The 18,058-nt window shown below is 39.4% G+C and overlaps 1 protein-coding gene across 5 annotated transcripts; it reads right to left on the bottom strand.

The window, feature by feature from the left end:
• Window positions 1-459: 459 nt before the first annotated feature.
• Window positions 460-11,267, bottom strand: pitx1 (paired-like homeodomain 1). Of its 5 annotated transcripts, none has more exons than XM_071339768.1 (5): window positions 11,126-11,267; window positions 9,987-10,041; window positions 4,765-4,917; window positions 3,336-3,538; window positions 460-1,716 (listed from the first exon to the last, which is right to left on the bottom strand). In XM_071339768.1, the coding sequence occupies exons 2-5, from the start codon at window positions 10,030-10,032 to the stop codon at window positions 1,168-1,170; spliced, it is 951 nt and encodes a 316-aa protein (XP_071195869.1). In that variant the 5' UTR covers window positions 10,033-10,041; window positions 11,126-11,267; the 3' UTR covers window positions 460-1,167. The 5 variants fall into 5 exon arrangements, with proteins under 5 accessions (XP_071195869.1, XP_071195871.1, XP_071195873.1 ...); XM_071339770.1 differs by lacking the exon at window positions 11,126-11,267 and adding an exon at window positions 10,124-10,217; XM_071339772.1 differs by lacking the exon at window positions 4,765-4,917.
• Between the last annotated feature and the right edge of the window lie 6,791 nt (window positions 11,268-18,058).

The following is an 18,058-nucleotide window of genomic DNA, read 5'->3' as shown; positions in this document are numbered from 1 at the left end:
AATGCCAAGTCGCTCGCCAGTAGCAAGTCTCAGCTTTTCATCATAGCGAGTTTGATTACTTAAAGGAGTTGCCTGGTCTAAATGCTCTTGCAGTAGCCTGCTTCTCATCTGTGGTTTAGCCCACATCATTCAAACCACAACGCGTTGTCAACAGAATAAGATCTGTAATGTGAAATATCCAGTCGAATGAAAAGCACAGACAGCAATCGTCGGAATGCTCATTGACTGGCAGAATATGGATGTTAACTGTGTTAAACAGGTCAAGATTGGTCTGAGTTGTCATCAGTTAAATAATGTATTCTAAGCCGGTATAGGCTAATTACTAGCATGAGTCATGACTCCCTGACAAAATAAAGATTAAATAAAAAAAAATACTACGAACTCCCATTATATTCCATAAACTTGGAAAATGTTTGTGTTCGTTTATACCTTTTCCCTTTATTAAATAGATACCTGAAATAAACTACTATCTGCTTTATTGTAATCAAACAGATCATAAACACATGAAGTTACTTTTCAATCACCTTTTGTATACAGTATAATGGACTTTGCTTTATCTTACATAATTATCAACTTGTACAAAACACGTTGCACTGAAGTTAAAGCATGCGGGATTTCTATTTTCAGCACATAAAAAAATGAGAAAATACTCCAGACAAAGCAGGCTATAAAATGAAACTCACGCTTAAAAAAAAAATTGGCACATTTAACCGGGCCCGTGGCACCCCCTGCAAAGACGGCAAAGCACACATGAGCAATATAAGCTATGTACAATACAATTATTTTTCTACCGAGTCTGGATACGCCTTTTTTGTTGCACTTTTTGTTCCTAATCCAAGACCAGGAGTACATAGGTCTATACAAGCCACGTTTAAATTGGTTTGAGTCCTCAAAACAAGCAAACGAAAATACACAGATGTTCCTTTGTCTGTTTCTTATGTTCAATGTTGCAAGGTAACACGTCTTCATCACTTTTTAAATCGAAAAAAAAAAAAAAACATTTAAATTGTTGTGCAAGTTCAATGGTAAACACATACAACCCGCATAATCCATTTGGAGAAAAAAAATGATTGCAACTAATCCAGTTTAGTTGTCTTTCGCCCCATTCGCAGGTAGGCCTACTAGGCCCACAGCTGTCGGCAAATTATTTTCAGCGCGGCTGATAGGTCAACTGTTGTATTGGCAGGCGTTAAGGCTAGACCCGGGACTTGGCAACCCACTGTATCCAAAGGTTGGGTGCTGTTTCGATTTCAGTCTCAGAGTCGCCAGACTAGAGTTACATGTGTCTCTGTATACGCTGTATGGGGAACCGGGAGGTCCATATGGACAGGCGGAGGAGGACATGGCTGAGTTCATTGTAGAGGTGCCGATGCCGTTAAGATTGCTGATGTTGTTCAGGCCCGCAGTCGGCATCCCCGGTACAGCGGAGTGGCCCATACCTCCGGCCATAGTCATAGAAGAGATGGAGTTAGGAGCCGAGAACATTGACTGGGATGTGAGTGGGCTCATTGAGTTGAAAAAGGTGAAGTTCTTTGTGGACAGAGGGGCCGGGGTCAGTCCTTTGTTAGTCCAGTTGTTGTAGGTGTAGGCGGGATACATGTCGTCGTAGGGCTGCATGAGGCCACTGAACTGGGGCAGGTAACTGTTCTTACACAGGTCCATTTGCTGGTTGCGTTCACGTTTCCTCCATTTGGCCCTGCGATTTTTGAACCACACCTAAATATCAAAGGGGGGGGAATGTATTCAACATATCTATAACAATAATTTAATTTAATATAATGATAATAGTAGTTGTATTATTATTTGCCACATGCACAATACAATCCATAACAGTCCGATTTAAAAATGTATAGCTAGGCCTAACGAGCCTATGAATGATGGAAAACCTAGAATATCAATATTGACCAAATTGGCTCTGTTTGTCTAATAAGAAACACCTCGTAATTACTTTACTATGGAAACATCCGGTGTATTATATATTTTAAAAATTATTTATAGATTATTTTTTTTCGGTTTTTCTGGGGGTGCCGCGGCTATGTTCCGGGGTACACGGTTGTAGGCTAATGGTACATTGTCTACAAAGACATGAACGTTTTTGATGGCATAGGTTTAGAACATATCGGTGGGTATACAATTAGAAACGTATTCTCGTCATTGTCTTTTAGCTGTAGGCCTATATCTCAAAATAAATCAGATTATAGGCATATTAACTAAGGCTACTAGTCGAATTATCACATTCATTATTATCAACAGTTGTATTTTTGCACGGCCACCTTCGCGAGACCACTGAATTAAAAAAATATGATTGTTATGCGTCTATTCAGTGTGTGAGTAAATCCGTACAGTTGGCTAATAAAGTCAACGATACAGTATGATAATCGACTGCAATTGGGGGGGGGGGGGGGGTCAATAAGAGTTTGTGATCCTCTTCAAAAATGTTTAAAACTATTATACAGACGTAGGCTTATTGGGATTTGAAATAATGTCGACTTGTTGCTAACTGGGGTGTATTGTTGTTCGGATATGTAGGCTTGAAAATATTGATACATGTACACATGGACATACGCCTAATTGTAAGCCTAGGACACAAACTCAAGCTTAACTTGTTTCTTGCCTATATTGCAATTAAAACACCCGATTTGTTTATGGGGGTTTGGGTTGAATTTTGCAAAAAGGGTTTCCAATAGACCTACTGTGCAATTATACTCGAAAGAACAGTGTATATGTATAGTAAGTATGGAAATTACTCATTGCACTTCACTAAACATTTTTTTTTTGCTGTAAAAGGTTTCTAGAGTAACACGTTTACATTGGAGTGTAGTCGAACAATACACATTACAGCACTAATAATACCTGTAAGTAAACTGTTAGCGAAATAAATATTTATAAATGGATTTGCGCAGTATAGGGTGCAGGCTACAGGCTATACTTAAAACATAGGAGATGCAAAGTCACCAAAAGTGGATACATTTGTGTTCATTTGTCACCCCCGAAAGATGTTATCGAAAATGTAATTGGTGGGAGAACCAGTTAGTTTGAGTGGGGATTACAATGAGCAACTTTAAAACGCTTGGGGGAGGAGAATTATGGTGTCAGTTCCACGTCATAACGTTAGTAATCACTGGTAATTATTGCGACGAAATCATCCAAGTGATATTCGAGTGTAGGCTTGAAGTAAAGTAATAAACCCCGAACAAGTTTCAACGGAAAAGTTTTTACTGTAGAAACCGTTCATTCACATCTTTATGGTTTCCCTCTGAATAGACTTTACGCACTTTTTACGCCCCAACCCCCCCCCCCCCCCCCCCAAAAAAAAACCGCGTCTCGAGACTTACCCTGACTCTGGCCTCGGTGAGGTTGGTCCACACGGCTATCTCCTCTCTTGTGCTCATGTCCGGGTAGCGATTCCTCTGAAAGGTGGCCTCGAGCTCTTGCAGCTGCTGGCTGGTGAAATGAGTCCTCTGCCGCCTCGCTTTCTTCTTTTTCGGGTCGTCTGCGTTGCCATCGTCACTTCTGTGTTCTATGATCCTCTCTTTTTCTGCGAGACCCCCCCCCAAAAACAATATAAATTATTGTTATTGTAATGTAGCGTATACTGAGCCAGACTTTCTTACATTTTTACATAGAGGGGTGCCCCCCCCCCGTCCATGTGGTTCTGTACAATCTAAGTCCAACTCAACTCATTAGTTTAGATAGCCCCCCCCGCCCCAAAACAACGCATGTACAATTTTGTACAAACTACAAAATTGTTTAGTTCTGCAGCACAAACGCATAACAGGCCATACCTTGCAGGATAATCCTAGCAGTGTTTGAAGTGTCTATAAATCACTAAAGTAAATGACCAGTTTCAAAAGCCTATTAAAAAAGACCACAAGATGTATCACGTGGTCGTTAAAACATTTACGGATTTGCTCCTGGTTCAATATTGATTATTTTTTAGAAGCTCTATTAAACATTTATCGGCCTCTACCTGCATAAACCAACATTCCCTTTTGTTGCAACGTTTGTCCAGTCTTATCTAACGTCCATTATCTTGCCAATGCTTGTCTTTACACGTTAGCGCCTTTGTTTTTATACCTTGAAAATAGCTAGATGTAAGAAGGGCAATACTTTAAGAAGAGAGGTCAGCTCAAAACAGAACTCGCCGTGTTTTAATAGCTGACTGTATTGGCTAGCGCTATTCTCCTTAGGCCTACGTCTCATGATCTCTTTAGTATGCCTATATATATTCATATAGTTTACAACTGATGAAGAGGTGGGATAAAGACACACACCATCCTGCAGCAGGAAGAATACGATTTGAAAACTCATCAACCCGTAGGCTATTTCTTGTTATCCTAAGTGTTAAAACACCAAAAGTATTTATTTGATAATATGCTCGATAATGTTTTAATAGCATGGCGGTGATATAGGCAAACACTTGAGCAAAGCGTTTTAGACACGACATTTAGTCTACGGAAATGAATACTGAAATGAATAATATGACGCTGAAGAATTCCCATTCATTCATATTGGGTAAAATGCACATTCTATCTGAACTTTTCCCTGCACGTTTTTTCTCTTTCACATAGCCTATGGTCTATGTGTATTTTAGTCCAAAACTCAACGCATTGGGCACGTTGCATGCTACACATCTACGTTTCTTTTATCGAAAACCTTACGCACATAAGTAGAGTGTTTAACAAGAAAAGCCGTGTTTTAATTATACCTAGCGATAATGATAGTAGGTAGGCCTAATGCAATGTTATTGCACCGTAAATGTACCTGCTATTTCAGTATCGGATGACTCGCTGCTTGAGTTCTCTAACGTTTCTCGAGTGTTGTTCGAAGTTCTCGGCAAGCGAAGCGCAGAAGCCTGCATGTCGCGCGTCGGTGGGGGTCTCACGGTCTCTGCAATTCTGTCCAAATTCATTCCACCTTGAAAAGAATGATGCCGTATTAAAAATAAATATTCAATCCTGTATATTCGAGCTTTCTAAATCTTCAACACGAATGCTTAGATTTCCATCCGTAGCAAAACACTTGCCATTGCAAAAAAAAAAAAAGATTTCCACGAATTTATTCTCCGGAAAAACAAACCCACTTTTCGTCGCAGCAGTGACAGTGCGTTATGCTTTCAGTTTCCGCTGGTGCGGATATGCCCGGTGTGACCGAATGGAAGCGCTCGCAGCAGAACCAAGGGATGTGACCCACCCATCTTCTGCGTTAAAACCTCCCCGAAATAAGGAGTCCCTCCCACCCACAAAGAGCATTCAATCTGACTCTGCAGGAGAGGATTTTTGGTGGGGATTTATCTCAGGGGAGCGCATGAGGCAACGGCGAGTTGCGTTGCATTGGAAAGTTTGGAAGAAAATGGGCCCTTTATTCAGACATGTTTGAAATATGCTCCAGCGCAATGGAACGGCCCGACAGCTGGGTGCGCTTATATACACACGCACACAATGTATGTCTAGGATATGAACGGTGCTGAATAAACATTGCATATAAACCTGCCCATGTTATTTTCAAGGCCAAATATATATGGAAAGTACCTAATTTATACTTAAGTATGTATATGAAAGAAGCTTAATGCAACAGTAGTGTACTATGTACCGTAATAGTCGATAAATTCATGGATAGTGCCCTTTTAATGACCTCTTTTTTTCCAGGTCTTCTAAACAATCACGGATTAAAAGCAAGTGAGGTGGACCTTGTGTCAAAAGAATGAAGTGGTGTGTTTGTGTGTGTGCGTGTGCGTGTGTGTGTGTGCGCGCGTGTCACTGCACTGATTCAGGCTTCTTCACGTGTAGCCTTTACAGTCATATCTCTCGCTACTTGTAACTGTCAAAGATAAGACAAGTAATCTGAACTATGAAAATTACAACCTCATGAGAAATGACTGCATAAAGTAGGCTACAAATGATGATGATGATGATGATGATGATGCGTGTAGGACCTTTATATTTATTTGAGGCTTTAATTTTGTACACTTTGATTTAACTATTATTTATAGTTTTATAACAACTTGCATATACTAACTACACAGCTATGTCTTAAGCAATTATTTGTTTTTAGATGTTAATGGAAGAAAAAATGGCAGCACTATCAATCTTTTAGTTGGTCCTTCTAAATACAATACTGAATGACCAAACATGCCATTTCTCAGCGGATTAAAGCCCCCCCAAAAACTGAAATTATAATCTTTTTACATACAAATATACTAAAATATTTGCATAAACTTTTTTACTGGAAATATTCTCGTTTACTCGACTGATTTTTGCTACTTACAACAGTAACGGTAGTCTATGGCATACAGATACACTAGGCCATGGGCCTCTACACATAAATTCGTCTCATGACAGTTTCTAACTTTATTATATTTGTTAGAACTAACGATTGATATTTTGCATTCAGATAGGCTAGCCTTATGTCACTTGATATAAAAAAAACAAACACATTTTCTAAATAATGGCATCGAGTTGAGTTGCTTGAGTTTAGAGACTATTGTGGACAATCATACAGGCCTACTGTAAATCAGCGGCGCCTGCTGGTAAGACATGACTGAGATGAAACGTCACATCACACAGTTATGAGCCCGGTCACTTTAATTGATTTTCTGTGAATCATTTCAATATATTTTAAATAAAAAATAACCTTTTTTTAAAGAAAGGCTTTATATAGACTAGGCCAGGGTTCCCCAACTGACGGCCCTTATTTGACCCCCAAAGTATTTTTTATTTATTTTAAAGCCATAAAAGACTCTAAAAACACCAGCAAGACAGCTCCAAGTTATTTAAATTCTGGAAGTCTGTTTCCAAAGTATTACAACGCACAATTGAGAGATATACAGTTTGTGATCATATAAAAATGTAAGCAATGTTTGACATGATTCTGTTTTAGTTAAATATTATATCCGTTTTGGCTTCTTGCGGTCAATTTGCAGTTTACAAATTATTAGTAATTATGTTCCGGTCACCTGACCATCCGCTCAAGAAAACATCGTCCCGCGGCTGAATCTAGCTGATGATCCCTGGCCTAGGCCTATAAACAACATCTGTCCTTTAAGCGAAATGTCTGTCACTGCTGCAGCGTTATAATAAATAGAAAATAGTAAACAATACTGGGAAATTAACACCATTATCAATCACCTGTCACTGTAGTTATCAATACAATATGAAATAACAATGCAAACTTGTTTTTTAAGTTGATAGTCGAGTAAATGTAAAGGAATGAAGACGAGGCAAGGCGCGCCGCCCTGTGTCAACCTGGATTGGCGTAAAACATAGGCCTATATCTGCATTCATTATGTCTTTTGTGAATGATTTTATGGATTCAACGTTTTATCATCGTCAATTTCAAAAAATAATAATAATGAGTAACTGATGATAGGCCTATTTGATTCGCCATGCTTCCAAATGGTCCCAATAACAATGCAGTATTATAATGACTTTGGCCAGGTAGCGTATGTAGCTTCCGCTGTGCACCGTCTCCAAGCCATGTCGCCGGCGCCAATGCTAAGCGCTTTAGGTCATTGTATGACATTAACTTTTGACATGAGAACCCCGTCGAACTGTAAAGCTTTCCTTCAGGGGCCTTTCAGAAGGCAATTGTGCAACCTCAATAATCACTTTCTTTTTTTCATTCATTTGTTCTGTTTCCTCGCCAAAGTAATGTAATATTGTTTTTATGTTATTGAACCGCTTTGTAAAATGAGTTTTCTGGAGCAGTTGAATGCACGCCATGCTGTCACACGAAATAACGCCTACAGGCCTACCCATTCCTTATATAAAAACTAGAATAATATAAACCAACAAAGTGGTTTGGCATTTGCTTTCCTTATTGGTTCATGCACTCTTAGCTGTGTGTCTTGGTCAACTGCATTCAAACTAATCCAGATACAAACCAAACGTTTTAAATGAATGTTGCTATTGCGTTTTAACTCTTCCGAGTTGACTGGAACGTTGATGGAAAGGATTCGATCCTGGTAATAGTGAAGAACTGAGATAGGAACATAAAAACCAAGGGCAAACACCATTGCCACACAAACGTCTCAGCGAATGAAGACATACATGTAAGCTAATGACAAACTAATCTCTACTACTTAAAGTAGTAGGTTCCTACTATCTAATAGTTTTGAGGGCACCTAAAAAGCCCAATTAGAGTGCCCGTGGGGTGACATAATTGGCCTACAGTACGCGCAATTACGCACAACCAAATGAAGATGCTCCGTCATAGTGAATGACCAACCAGAGATGTAGTCAGCATCCCGTTGGGCTTTGGCTCGTGTGTTAGAGGCGAGACTGGACTGGTGCTGTTACCTCCTTGACAATCTATGTCATAGGCCTAATCTGTTGATCTCATGCATATACGGTGAAAGAGGGACAATCATGTCAAGTTTGTCCTTCAACGTTCATATTGGACTGCGGCATTGTTGGCTCGGCCTGGTCTGATAATGCGTTTTCAAATATGAGGCACATGCGTAACGGATGGTTTACAGAAGTTTTTTTTTTTCCTTCACCAAGACGGGTTACAGGGCAGAGGCAAGATAAACAGTCATATTTTCTCGGAGGACTGAGAAAAAACTCAACGACCGTCGTTAATCATCACAAACAAAACAAAAAATAAAAACTGGAATTCAAGCAAGGCCTAGTGTTTTTTGTTGTTGTTTTTATCGTCTTCTATTTGTCGTACCCAAAACAAACTACCGAAGGGGAAACGAAAACAGAAAATGAAACGTTGCCTTAGTTTCAAAGGGAATAAATAAATGGGGTTTGAATGTAATTGGACAGGCTGCGTCATTGGAAAAGGTATGGATATAATAACGTTATTACTTTAGTGATCGTCATATCTTGGCCATCTACAGTGGAAACTTGGTCAAAGGCCTGCGTTTCCCGATAACCACCCTGACATCTGAACAAGGGTTTCAGTCGAAATGTCTCCATTTCACTCAGAATGAATGGATATTAGAATTAATGGATATTAGAATTAATGGATATTAGAATGAATGAATGGATATTAGAATGAATGAATGAATGGATATTAGAATGAATGAATAAATGGATATTAGAATGAATGAATGGATATTAGAATGAATGGATATTAGAATGAATGGATATTAGAATGAATGGATATTAGAATGAATGGATACTAGGCTACTTTGTACCATATTGGTTCATAATAGGTTATATCACTATTGCCTCATGTTCTCATCAACAGTTCATAGGTCAATTAAAAAGTTAAGTTCTCATCAGTATAGGCTACAAGATAGATTTCTTTAGAAAATATAGCCTAACACGTTGATTGCGTAAATGCAAATGACATCGTTAATTAAATTCCAGGGTCAGCGTTACCTTATAGATTGGATAGACCTAAGTATTGGATATAATGATTATAAATTAGCAAAAATGCCTGTTTGAGTTTATTCGTGTGGTTTGCATAGCCTACAGATTAAAGGTCTGTGTCAAATAGCCTTTTATATGGAATATCAGTTAAGGTTATCCGTTAAAGGTTATTCGTTTTTCACATTCACCGCCTTATTACACATACACGACAGAAACCAATTAAAGATCCTAGATCTCTAAACGTTATTGTTGTGGGTTTTTTTTTTAGGTTGTTATCCCAACATGGTTTCAACAAGTTTATTTAAGCTACGGTTAGGCAAACAATAAAAGTAGCCTATATTTTTGCGTAATAAGGTATAACAAAGCAAATAACAAATCCTTCATAACCAAGCATGAACTATTTAGATGCAAGAAGCTTACGCAAATATAATATGTAGCCTACTGGCATAATACAGGCTTTATTATGCATTTATAAGCTGTCAATGGTGCATAAAAAAAACCCAACTAGGCATACGTTCTCAACACCGTGTTCGTTTATAATCTGCTTGTGTACTGACAATGCATTAATTTAGCCTTTTAACCCAAGTCTTTATGAATGCATAGTAAACCACGTTTCACCAGTAAATTGTTACCAAAGTCTGAAGGAAGTAGTGAAGCATGGCGTACCTGGATCTCCGCAGGAGATTACATTCTTTGACAAATTAAGTTCCATTCCAGATGCCTGAAAAAAAAAAAATAATAATAACAACGGTGCATTCAACATCATACACTTTTATACAGGTTCGTCATTGTAACCTTCTTACCTCTATTGATAAATCATTTTAAAGCAGGCATAAAACAGACATAAAGCAGGCATAAAACAGGCATATATTGGCCCAAGTAAATAGCGTGCACGCACTTGCCTCTTTGCTTAGGCTACATGAAAATATAACGAAAGAAATGGGCGCACAACTTAACGTTCAATAATAGAGTCCCTTTTTGGCTGCACTTATTAACCAATGGGAATTATGTTGACCTTTAGTTCAGAGATACCGTTGCCTGAAAGTCTTTATCGTGATGTATACACACAACCTCTCTTATCTTCAGGAATCCCTTTGCTCGCTTTATGTCCATAATAAATCGTGACGTAATACATGGTTCCCATTCTTCACACCGATGTCACTCACACACACACACTCACAGTTGTGATATGTCAGATTAGTAACATATTCAAGAGCACATACACAAAATATATTCATTAAGAGGCTTTTGAGAAGTAAAAATGTGTATTACATCTAATGATATGAGGGCGCATTTATTCTATCGTTGTACCTCTCATGCGATATTGTTATTTTTCAGACGGTCATAGCCTAAACACAGTCATAGCCTAAAGTCTTCTCATCCATGCACTTATGAAAAGATCATCAAATTTAACATTTTTATTTCAATATCCAACAACACCCTATATACCCTGACAAGGTTGTTCTTCTGCAACAGTCAGGTAACCACCCTGCAAGCGATGTCATGACAATGCGTAGTACTCGAAGCATCGATGTATCCACTTGACACGGACAGGAGAGGCTACACATGTCCACCAATGTGTTTAGACTGCGTTATTGCTAGACCGTTTGGATGGTTATGTTCAGCGATCTCGCAGACTATCTAATGCCATTTGTACAACACAACTGTCTACTCTACAGAACTGCCGCGCAAACACAAACGCTCTCATGCATATCGCTCCAGACGCTCACAGCCTGATCGTTCGTTCTTAGAGTAAACACATTGAAAGGCATATATTTTCCACACAACTCGAATAGCCTACTCACCAGTTAATTCCCAGCAAAGACAGAAAAAATGAGTCGTTAATATGTCCACATGCAGGTGTGAAACATATCCACTTAAGTGCTGGCATATGCTGTGTCCAAATATGCGCTTTGATAGCTTCTCTGCGTTGCTCCGGGTTTTCTTCAGGAGACCTTTCGCGTGTCTCGGTGACGTCACGCCAGCGAATCCTCGACAGCAACTCGATACAGGATGCGCATATGCCATGGCGGCGGGGGGGGGGTACAAGCAAACCGGTCTTTTGGAAGGCTGAGAACAGCGTAAACAAATGGTTCTGAATATTAATATGTTTAGTGGAATATATGATGACATTTTTATTATTTAAATTTATGGTTAAGAAGATATAGGCTAGAAATTTCGGCGTGTGGAAAATATTTAGGGCGTTTTACTTTCTATTTTATATAGTCGTTTACTCTACATGTCGGACAAAATAGTATGCGACACTAACAATATAACCTATGCAAGCAGTTACAATTCATTTTGGAAAGATATAACAATAATAAAAAAATAAAAAATGTGTTTTAGGTCTTTTGGTTTGGGTAGGCATATAGCTCTCATTAGAATTCCTCAATAAAGCACACATCTCACCTAAAAGCAATTACGCTTGAAGCAGATACGCATATTGCTTTTATAGCTACATTTTTCAGTTGCATACATTGAAACAAAACGCTATTAGACAATATTTACCCTCCGTTTCAAACCATACACTATATACCGCTGATAAATACGTTATTTAATTTGATTAAACTTGTTCAAAACGCAAAATGTCATCATTTATGCTAGCAGCTCAGTTTTTATAGGCCTTAATTTAAAATTAGCCAATGGTATTTGCGTTTATGCGATTTTACGCTCAACATTGCTTTAGTTGCAGCCCGTTCTTGTTTTATCTCGATAAAAAAGTAATAGGTCTAGCCTAGAAAATAAACGTTTGCTGAGCATTATTAATACTTTAAATATCCTATAGCCTTAATGAAGTGATTACACGAAGCTCGGCTTTGCTATTGTCAGCGGCCTACTGTCTAGCTACTTAAACATATTCACTTTCTGCATCAAATTTTTCTACAAGAAACATTTAAATACATGATTCTGTTTGTTACTATACATTTTCAAAGTATTTAAAAAAACAAAAAACAGATTAATGAAATGTAGCCTAACTAGTTTATTTATTAGGCATATACAGCAGGAACATTTCTTTAACATTTTATATTTTGAATTGTATTTCCTATGCTTTCCCAATTTAGCTATTCGTATTCAAATGATTGTAGCCTGTTGTAAATAAACATTCGATATACAGACGCGTGAGAAAAATATACAGTGACGTATGCATACAGTACAGTACTTCATGATTCCTACTGATTGCTAATTGGACACATCCGCCAGTGTCTCGTGTTGAGACTAATAATCAAAACCGAAAGAATATCGAACAAACAGTTTCTAAGGAATATCGAACAAACAGTTTCTAAGGAATGTTGATCATTGAATAGGTATAAACATGACTTCAGTCATTTTACTGTCGCGTATATAGTTCAGTAGACTTTGTTACTCCAAATAGGATTTCCCTGTAATGTGGTTATTTTGTTGTATTTTGTCCTATTTATTAATAGGCCTAAATAAACAAGAGCACAATATAGTAGCCTATTTTTTTTTAAATTTAACTAGGCAAGTCAGTTAAGAACAAATTCTTATTTTCAAAGACGGCCTAGGAACAGTGGGTTAAACTGCCTTGTTCAGGGGCAGAACGACAGATTTTTACCTTGTCAGCTCGGGGATTCGATCTTGAAACCTTTCGGTCCAACGCGCTAACCACTAGGCTGCCTGCCGCACCTATTAAGCCTAATAAGAATGCCTAAGTGGAGCAAGCCTACAAATACGAGAAAAACTATGAGAAAGAAAAAAACAACTAGGTTGAGCCACTTATCAAGATTGTATTTTACGCTACCTCATTCGGAAATCGAAAATATATTGGAGCAATCCAAACTCAAATTTGTACATTTATACCAACGAGAACCTGGGCTGCTGGATTTGAATAGTGAAGGCATGTAGGTATTAATTGAAATCATTCTTTATAGCTCAAGACCATCGGCCTATACGGACGGATCTGTAATCAAATACAAATAATTAGGCCTACATTTATTTAGCCTCGCTAAATAACATTTGTTTGGTGGAAACGTCGTCGGTCGGCTTTGCCATGCAATTTTGGTGCAATTGTTGTCGAAACCGTCGTAAACCGCATAACTGTCAGTGTTAAAACAAACGACATGGATAACCATGCCTTCTTGCACTGGGCCTATATATTTTGTTACTGTTACTTTGTTGTTGTATTCTGCATGTCCAGTATGACACACTGCATGGCCTAACCATGCCGCATTGAGCTCTGTTGTTGTATTCTGTATGTCCAGTATGACACACTGCATGGCCTAACCATGCCGCATCGAGGCTAAACACATTTCCAATCCCACTGCAGCTAACTTTGTGCTTCTATCCTGTAGTTGTTTAATACAACAGCAGAAAGTTTGACATTTGGCTCTATATTCCCTTTTAACTCGGCCAACAGCTATGCATGAACCAAAGCGCGGGTCTGTGAGAGGGCTTCCAGAGAGATTAGGAGAGAGCTCTAGGGCCGAGGGAGTCCCTCCGGGACAGGAGAGGACTAGAGCAGCAAAGCCATTTCCAATGATTCCTCTGGAGAGGTTAATTCCGTTTCAATAGTAGACCTCCTCGTCTTTTCACTCACCTATATTATTACGTCTGCATGAGCGACGGAGTTTTTCAGGAGCGTTGCAAAATGGATGTTCCAACTCTGTGCCCTTTACAATTTACCTTTTTTTAACTTTAACTTTAAATCAGTTAAGAACAAATTCTTAATTACAATTACGGCCTAAACCGACCAAACCCGGACGACGCTGGGCCAATTGTGCGCCTATGGGACTCCCGATCACGGCCAGTGCTGGATTCGAACCAAGGTCCAGTACTCGAGATGCAGTGCCTTAGACCGCTGCGCCACTCGGGAGCCCCCGATGACGTAGTCTAATCCATAGATAATTACATCGGTCCTTGAGTTGTCGACTGTAGCAGCACTTGACTTTATCATCACACAACTCAAGTCCTTACCTTTACACTGCACATTGTCACCATGCAGATAATCCTTCAACTTCCTATTTCTATGTTTGGCATTGATTTTCACAATGATAATGTGTCAACAACATATCAAAGCATATCAGATAAGGTTTGCTTTTATTTGATATTTAGTTTTGCCTATATTGATACTACTACTATACTACTACTACTACTACTACTATACTACTACTACTACTATACCACTACTATACTGCTACTAGTACTACTACTACTGCTACTACTACTATTACTACTATTGCTACTACTACTATTACTACTGCTATACTACTACTACTACTACTACTACTACTACTACTACTACTATTACTATTACTATACTACTTCTATACTACTACTACTACTACTGCTACCATTACTACTACTACTACTATTACTACTAATACTATACTACTACTACTACTACTACTACTGCTGCTACTACTACTACTACTACTACTACTATTATACAACTACTACTGCTATACTACTACTTTTACTACTACTTCTACTGCTACTATTACTACTACTACTACTACTACTACTGATATACTACTATTACTACTACTACTACTACTGCTACTGCTACTACTGCTACTATTACTACTACTACTGCTACTATTACTACTAATACTATGCTACTACTACTGCTATACTACTACTACTACTATTACTACTACTATTACTACTAATACTATACTACTACCACTGCTATACTACTACTGCTACTGCTACTACTACTACTACTACTACTACTGCTACTACTGCTACTGATATACTACTACTACTACTACTGCTGCTATACTACTACTACTACTACTACTACTACTACTACTACTACTGCTATACTACTGCTACTACTACTACTATTACTACTACTACTTCTACTACTACTACTACTGCTATGCTATTACTACTACTACTTCTACTACTACTACTACTACTATACTACTATTACTACTGCTATTACTACTACTACTTCTACTACTAATACTACTACTACTACTGCTATACTACTACTACTGCTACTACTACTACTACTACTACTACTACTACTACTACCACTGCTATACTACTGCTATACTACTACTACTGCTGCTACTACTACTACTACTACTACTACTACTGCTACTACTACTATTACTACTACTACTACTACTAATACAAAATAGTAATAATAAAAATAATTCTAAGCCTGTTATTATATTTTCCTAGCACCTGACAATCAATTGTAAAATGAACCTAGAATACTTTGTGATATACTGTCCCTGTGGAAACATGAACTAATAACCACGACCCAACAGTTTGGGACCCTGTGCAGTTTGTATGCAACTGTTGTCTGCCAGCCAATGGGGTGAGTATAATTGCTACCTGTCAGACATGCAAAATGATGAGTCCTGCGACACATAGCTATAATTAGATACTAAATGCTGTAATTACGCAGCGACTGGGAGGTAAGTGCTACTCTGGAGGTGAGTAACATTATTTGCGTCCCAAATGGCACCCTATTCCCTATATAGTGCCCTACTTTTGACAAGAGCCCTATGGCACCCTATTCCCTATATAGTGCACTACTTTTGACCAGAGCCCTATGGCACCCTATTCCCTACATAGTGCACTACTTTTGACCAGAGCCCTATGGCACCCTAATCCCTATATAATGCACTACTTTTGACCAGAGGCCTACGGGGGTCCCCCTTGGGACAGAGCTAGTGTCTTTTCCTGTGTAAATAGATGGAGGATTTAGCCCATTGGGTGTGGTGGTTGGAAGCGACCCTGCTGTTGCCTGCCTTCAGGTGCTGGTGACCCCGTGGTGACCCCGTGGAGTAAAATGACAAGAGTTCGTCATACACACTCCAGAAGTAGGCTAGATAAGAGGTGTCTGTGTGTGTGTGCGTGTGCATGTGTGTGTCTGAAAATATTGCCCTGTGGTCATGCATTAGTTTTACATTCTCTTTCTGCTCAGTGAGGAACAGAGGACGTACATGGTCCAGATTCTGTAAAATCAATCATGTAACTGCTCTTGACACTGGGAAGCTCCGCAGGAAAGCTCACTACTGTGACATCACTGGCGTTAGCTGGCCTAAAGCTAACTCAAAACAAAACTAGAGTCATTCAAAGGAAGACAGACAAGTATATTTACTTCACAGGGTTCCTTTATGGATATCCACTTCAAAATGATGCTAGGGCAGAATGATGTCATTCACCAGTTTGCTATGGCTGCCTCTCTGTTACTAGTCCCTGGAGTCCCTTGAAGTGTGTCGAGAACGGACCATGTCACAATTCCCAATCGGCTCTGAAATTAGTGTTGTTTTGATTACGCAGGGCTTGGAGATTAGCAACGGAAACTGGTCTGGTAAGTAGATCATCTCAAGAAAAGGAAAGCATCCTTTTTTTTCACTTTTTCCAAACTTCCTTTGCCCTCCCTGGATTAACTACCATCCAAATTGGACTTGTAGCATTTTTCTATCAGAACATAACCCCAATGCAGCCCAGAGGCAAACTAGCAAACTAGCACTAACAGTTACCACCCCATATTCCATACACCCCCCCCCCCCCCCCCCCCCCCCAGCTCTGGGTATCAGCAGCTCTACAAGCCAGCTGCAACTATGGGAATATCAGCTGCAACTATGGGAATATCAGCTGCAACTATGGGAATATCAGCTGCAACTATGGGAATATCAACTGCAACGATGGAAATGTCAGCTGTAACTATGGGAATGTCAGCTGCAACTATGGGAATATCAACTGCAACGATGGAAATGTCAGCTGTAACTATGGGAATATCAGCTGCAACGATGGGAATATCAGCTGCAACGATGGGAATATCAACTGCAACGATGGGAATGTCAACTGCAACGATGGGAATGTCAACTGCAACTATGGGAATGTCAACTGCAACTATGGGAATGTCAGCTGCAACGATGGGAATGTCAGCTGCAACGATGGGAATGTCAGCTGCAATGATGGGAATGTCAGCTGCAATGATGGGAATGTCAGCTGCAACGATGGGAATGTCAGCTGCAACGATGGGAATGTCAGCTGCAACGATGGGAATGTCAGCTGCAACGATGGGAATGTCAGCTGCAACGATGGGAATGTCAGCTGCAACGATGGGAATGTCAGCTGCAACGATGGGAATGTCAGCTGCAACGATGGGAATGTCAGCTGCAACGATGGGAATGTCAGCTGCAACGATGGGAATGTCAGCTGCAACGATGGGAATGTCAGCTGCAACGATGGGAATGTCAGCTGCAACGATGGGAATGTCAGCTGCAACGATGGGAATGTCAGCTGCAACGATGGGAATGTCAGCTGCAACGATGGGAATATCAGCTGTAACTATGAGAATATCATCTGTAACTATGGGAATATCAACTAACTGTGGGAATATCAGCTGTAACTATGGGAATATCAAGCGAATGGGAGACAGGTCAGTTTTGTAGGCCTATTCAGGCACACGTAGAGCAACAGTACAATGTACTGTTATATTTCCACAGAGGATTTAAAAACAATGATTTCACCAACAGAGTGGCATGAAGTGTCCAGTAGGCATGAAGTGTCCAGTAGGCATGATTTGTGTTTGGTATACGGGGAGGGTGATACAGAACGGGGACATCTCATCCATGGTCAGCTATTGGCTACGGGACATTTCTGCTGATATCGGTTGCACAAAAAAACAAGGTATATTTTTTCATCTGGACAGACTGATGGCTATAGCACAATGTTGATAGATAGTTTTTTTATTTACCCTCGCGCCAACATCTGGTTTGTAACTTCTCGCGCGGCACACAGTGCACCGG

The sequence above is a fragment of the Salvelinus alpinus genome, chromosome 13 (genome assembly GCF_045679555.1).
Source record: "Salvelinus alpinus chromosome 13, SLU_Salpinus.1, whole genome shotgun sequence".
Lineage (NCBI taxonomy): Eukaryota > Metazoa > Chordata > Actinopteri > Salmoniformes > Salmonidae > Salvelinus > Salvelinus alpinus.
The sequence above is the reverse complement of the archived record's forward strand: the minus strand, read 5'-3'. Positions and strand labels throughout refer to the sequence as shown.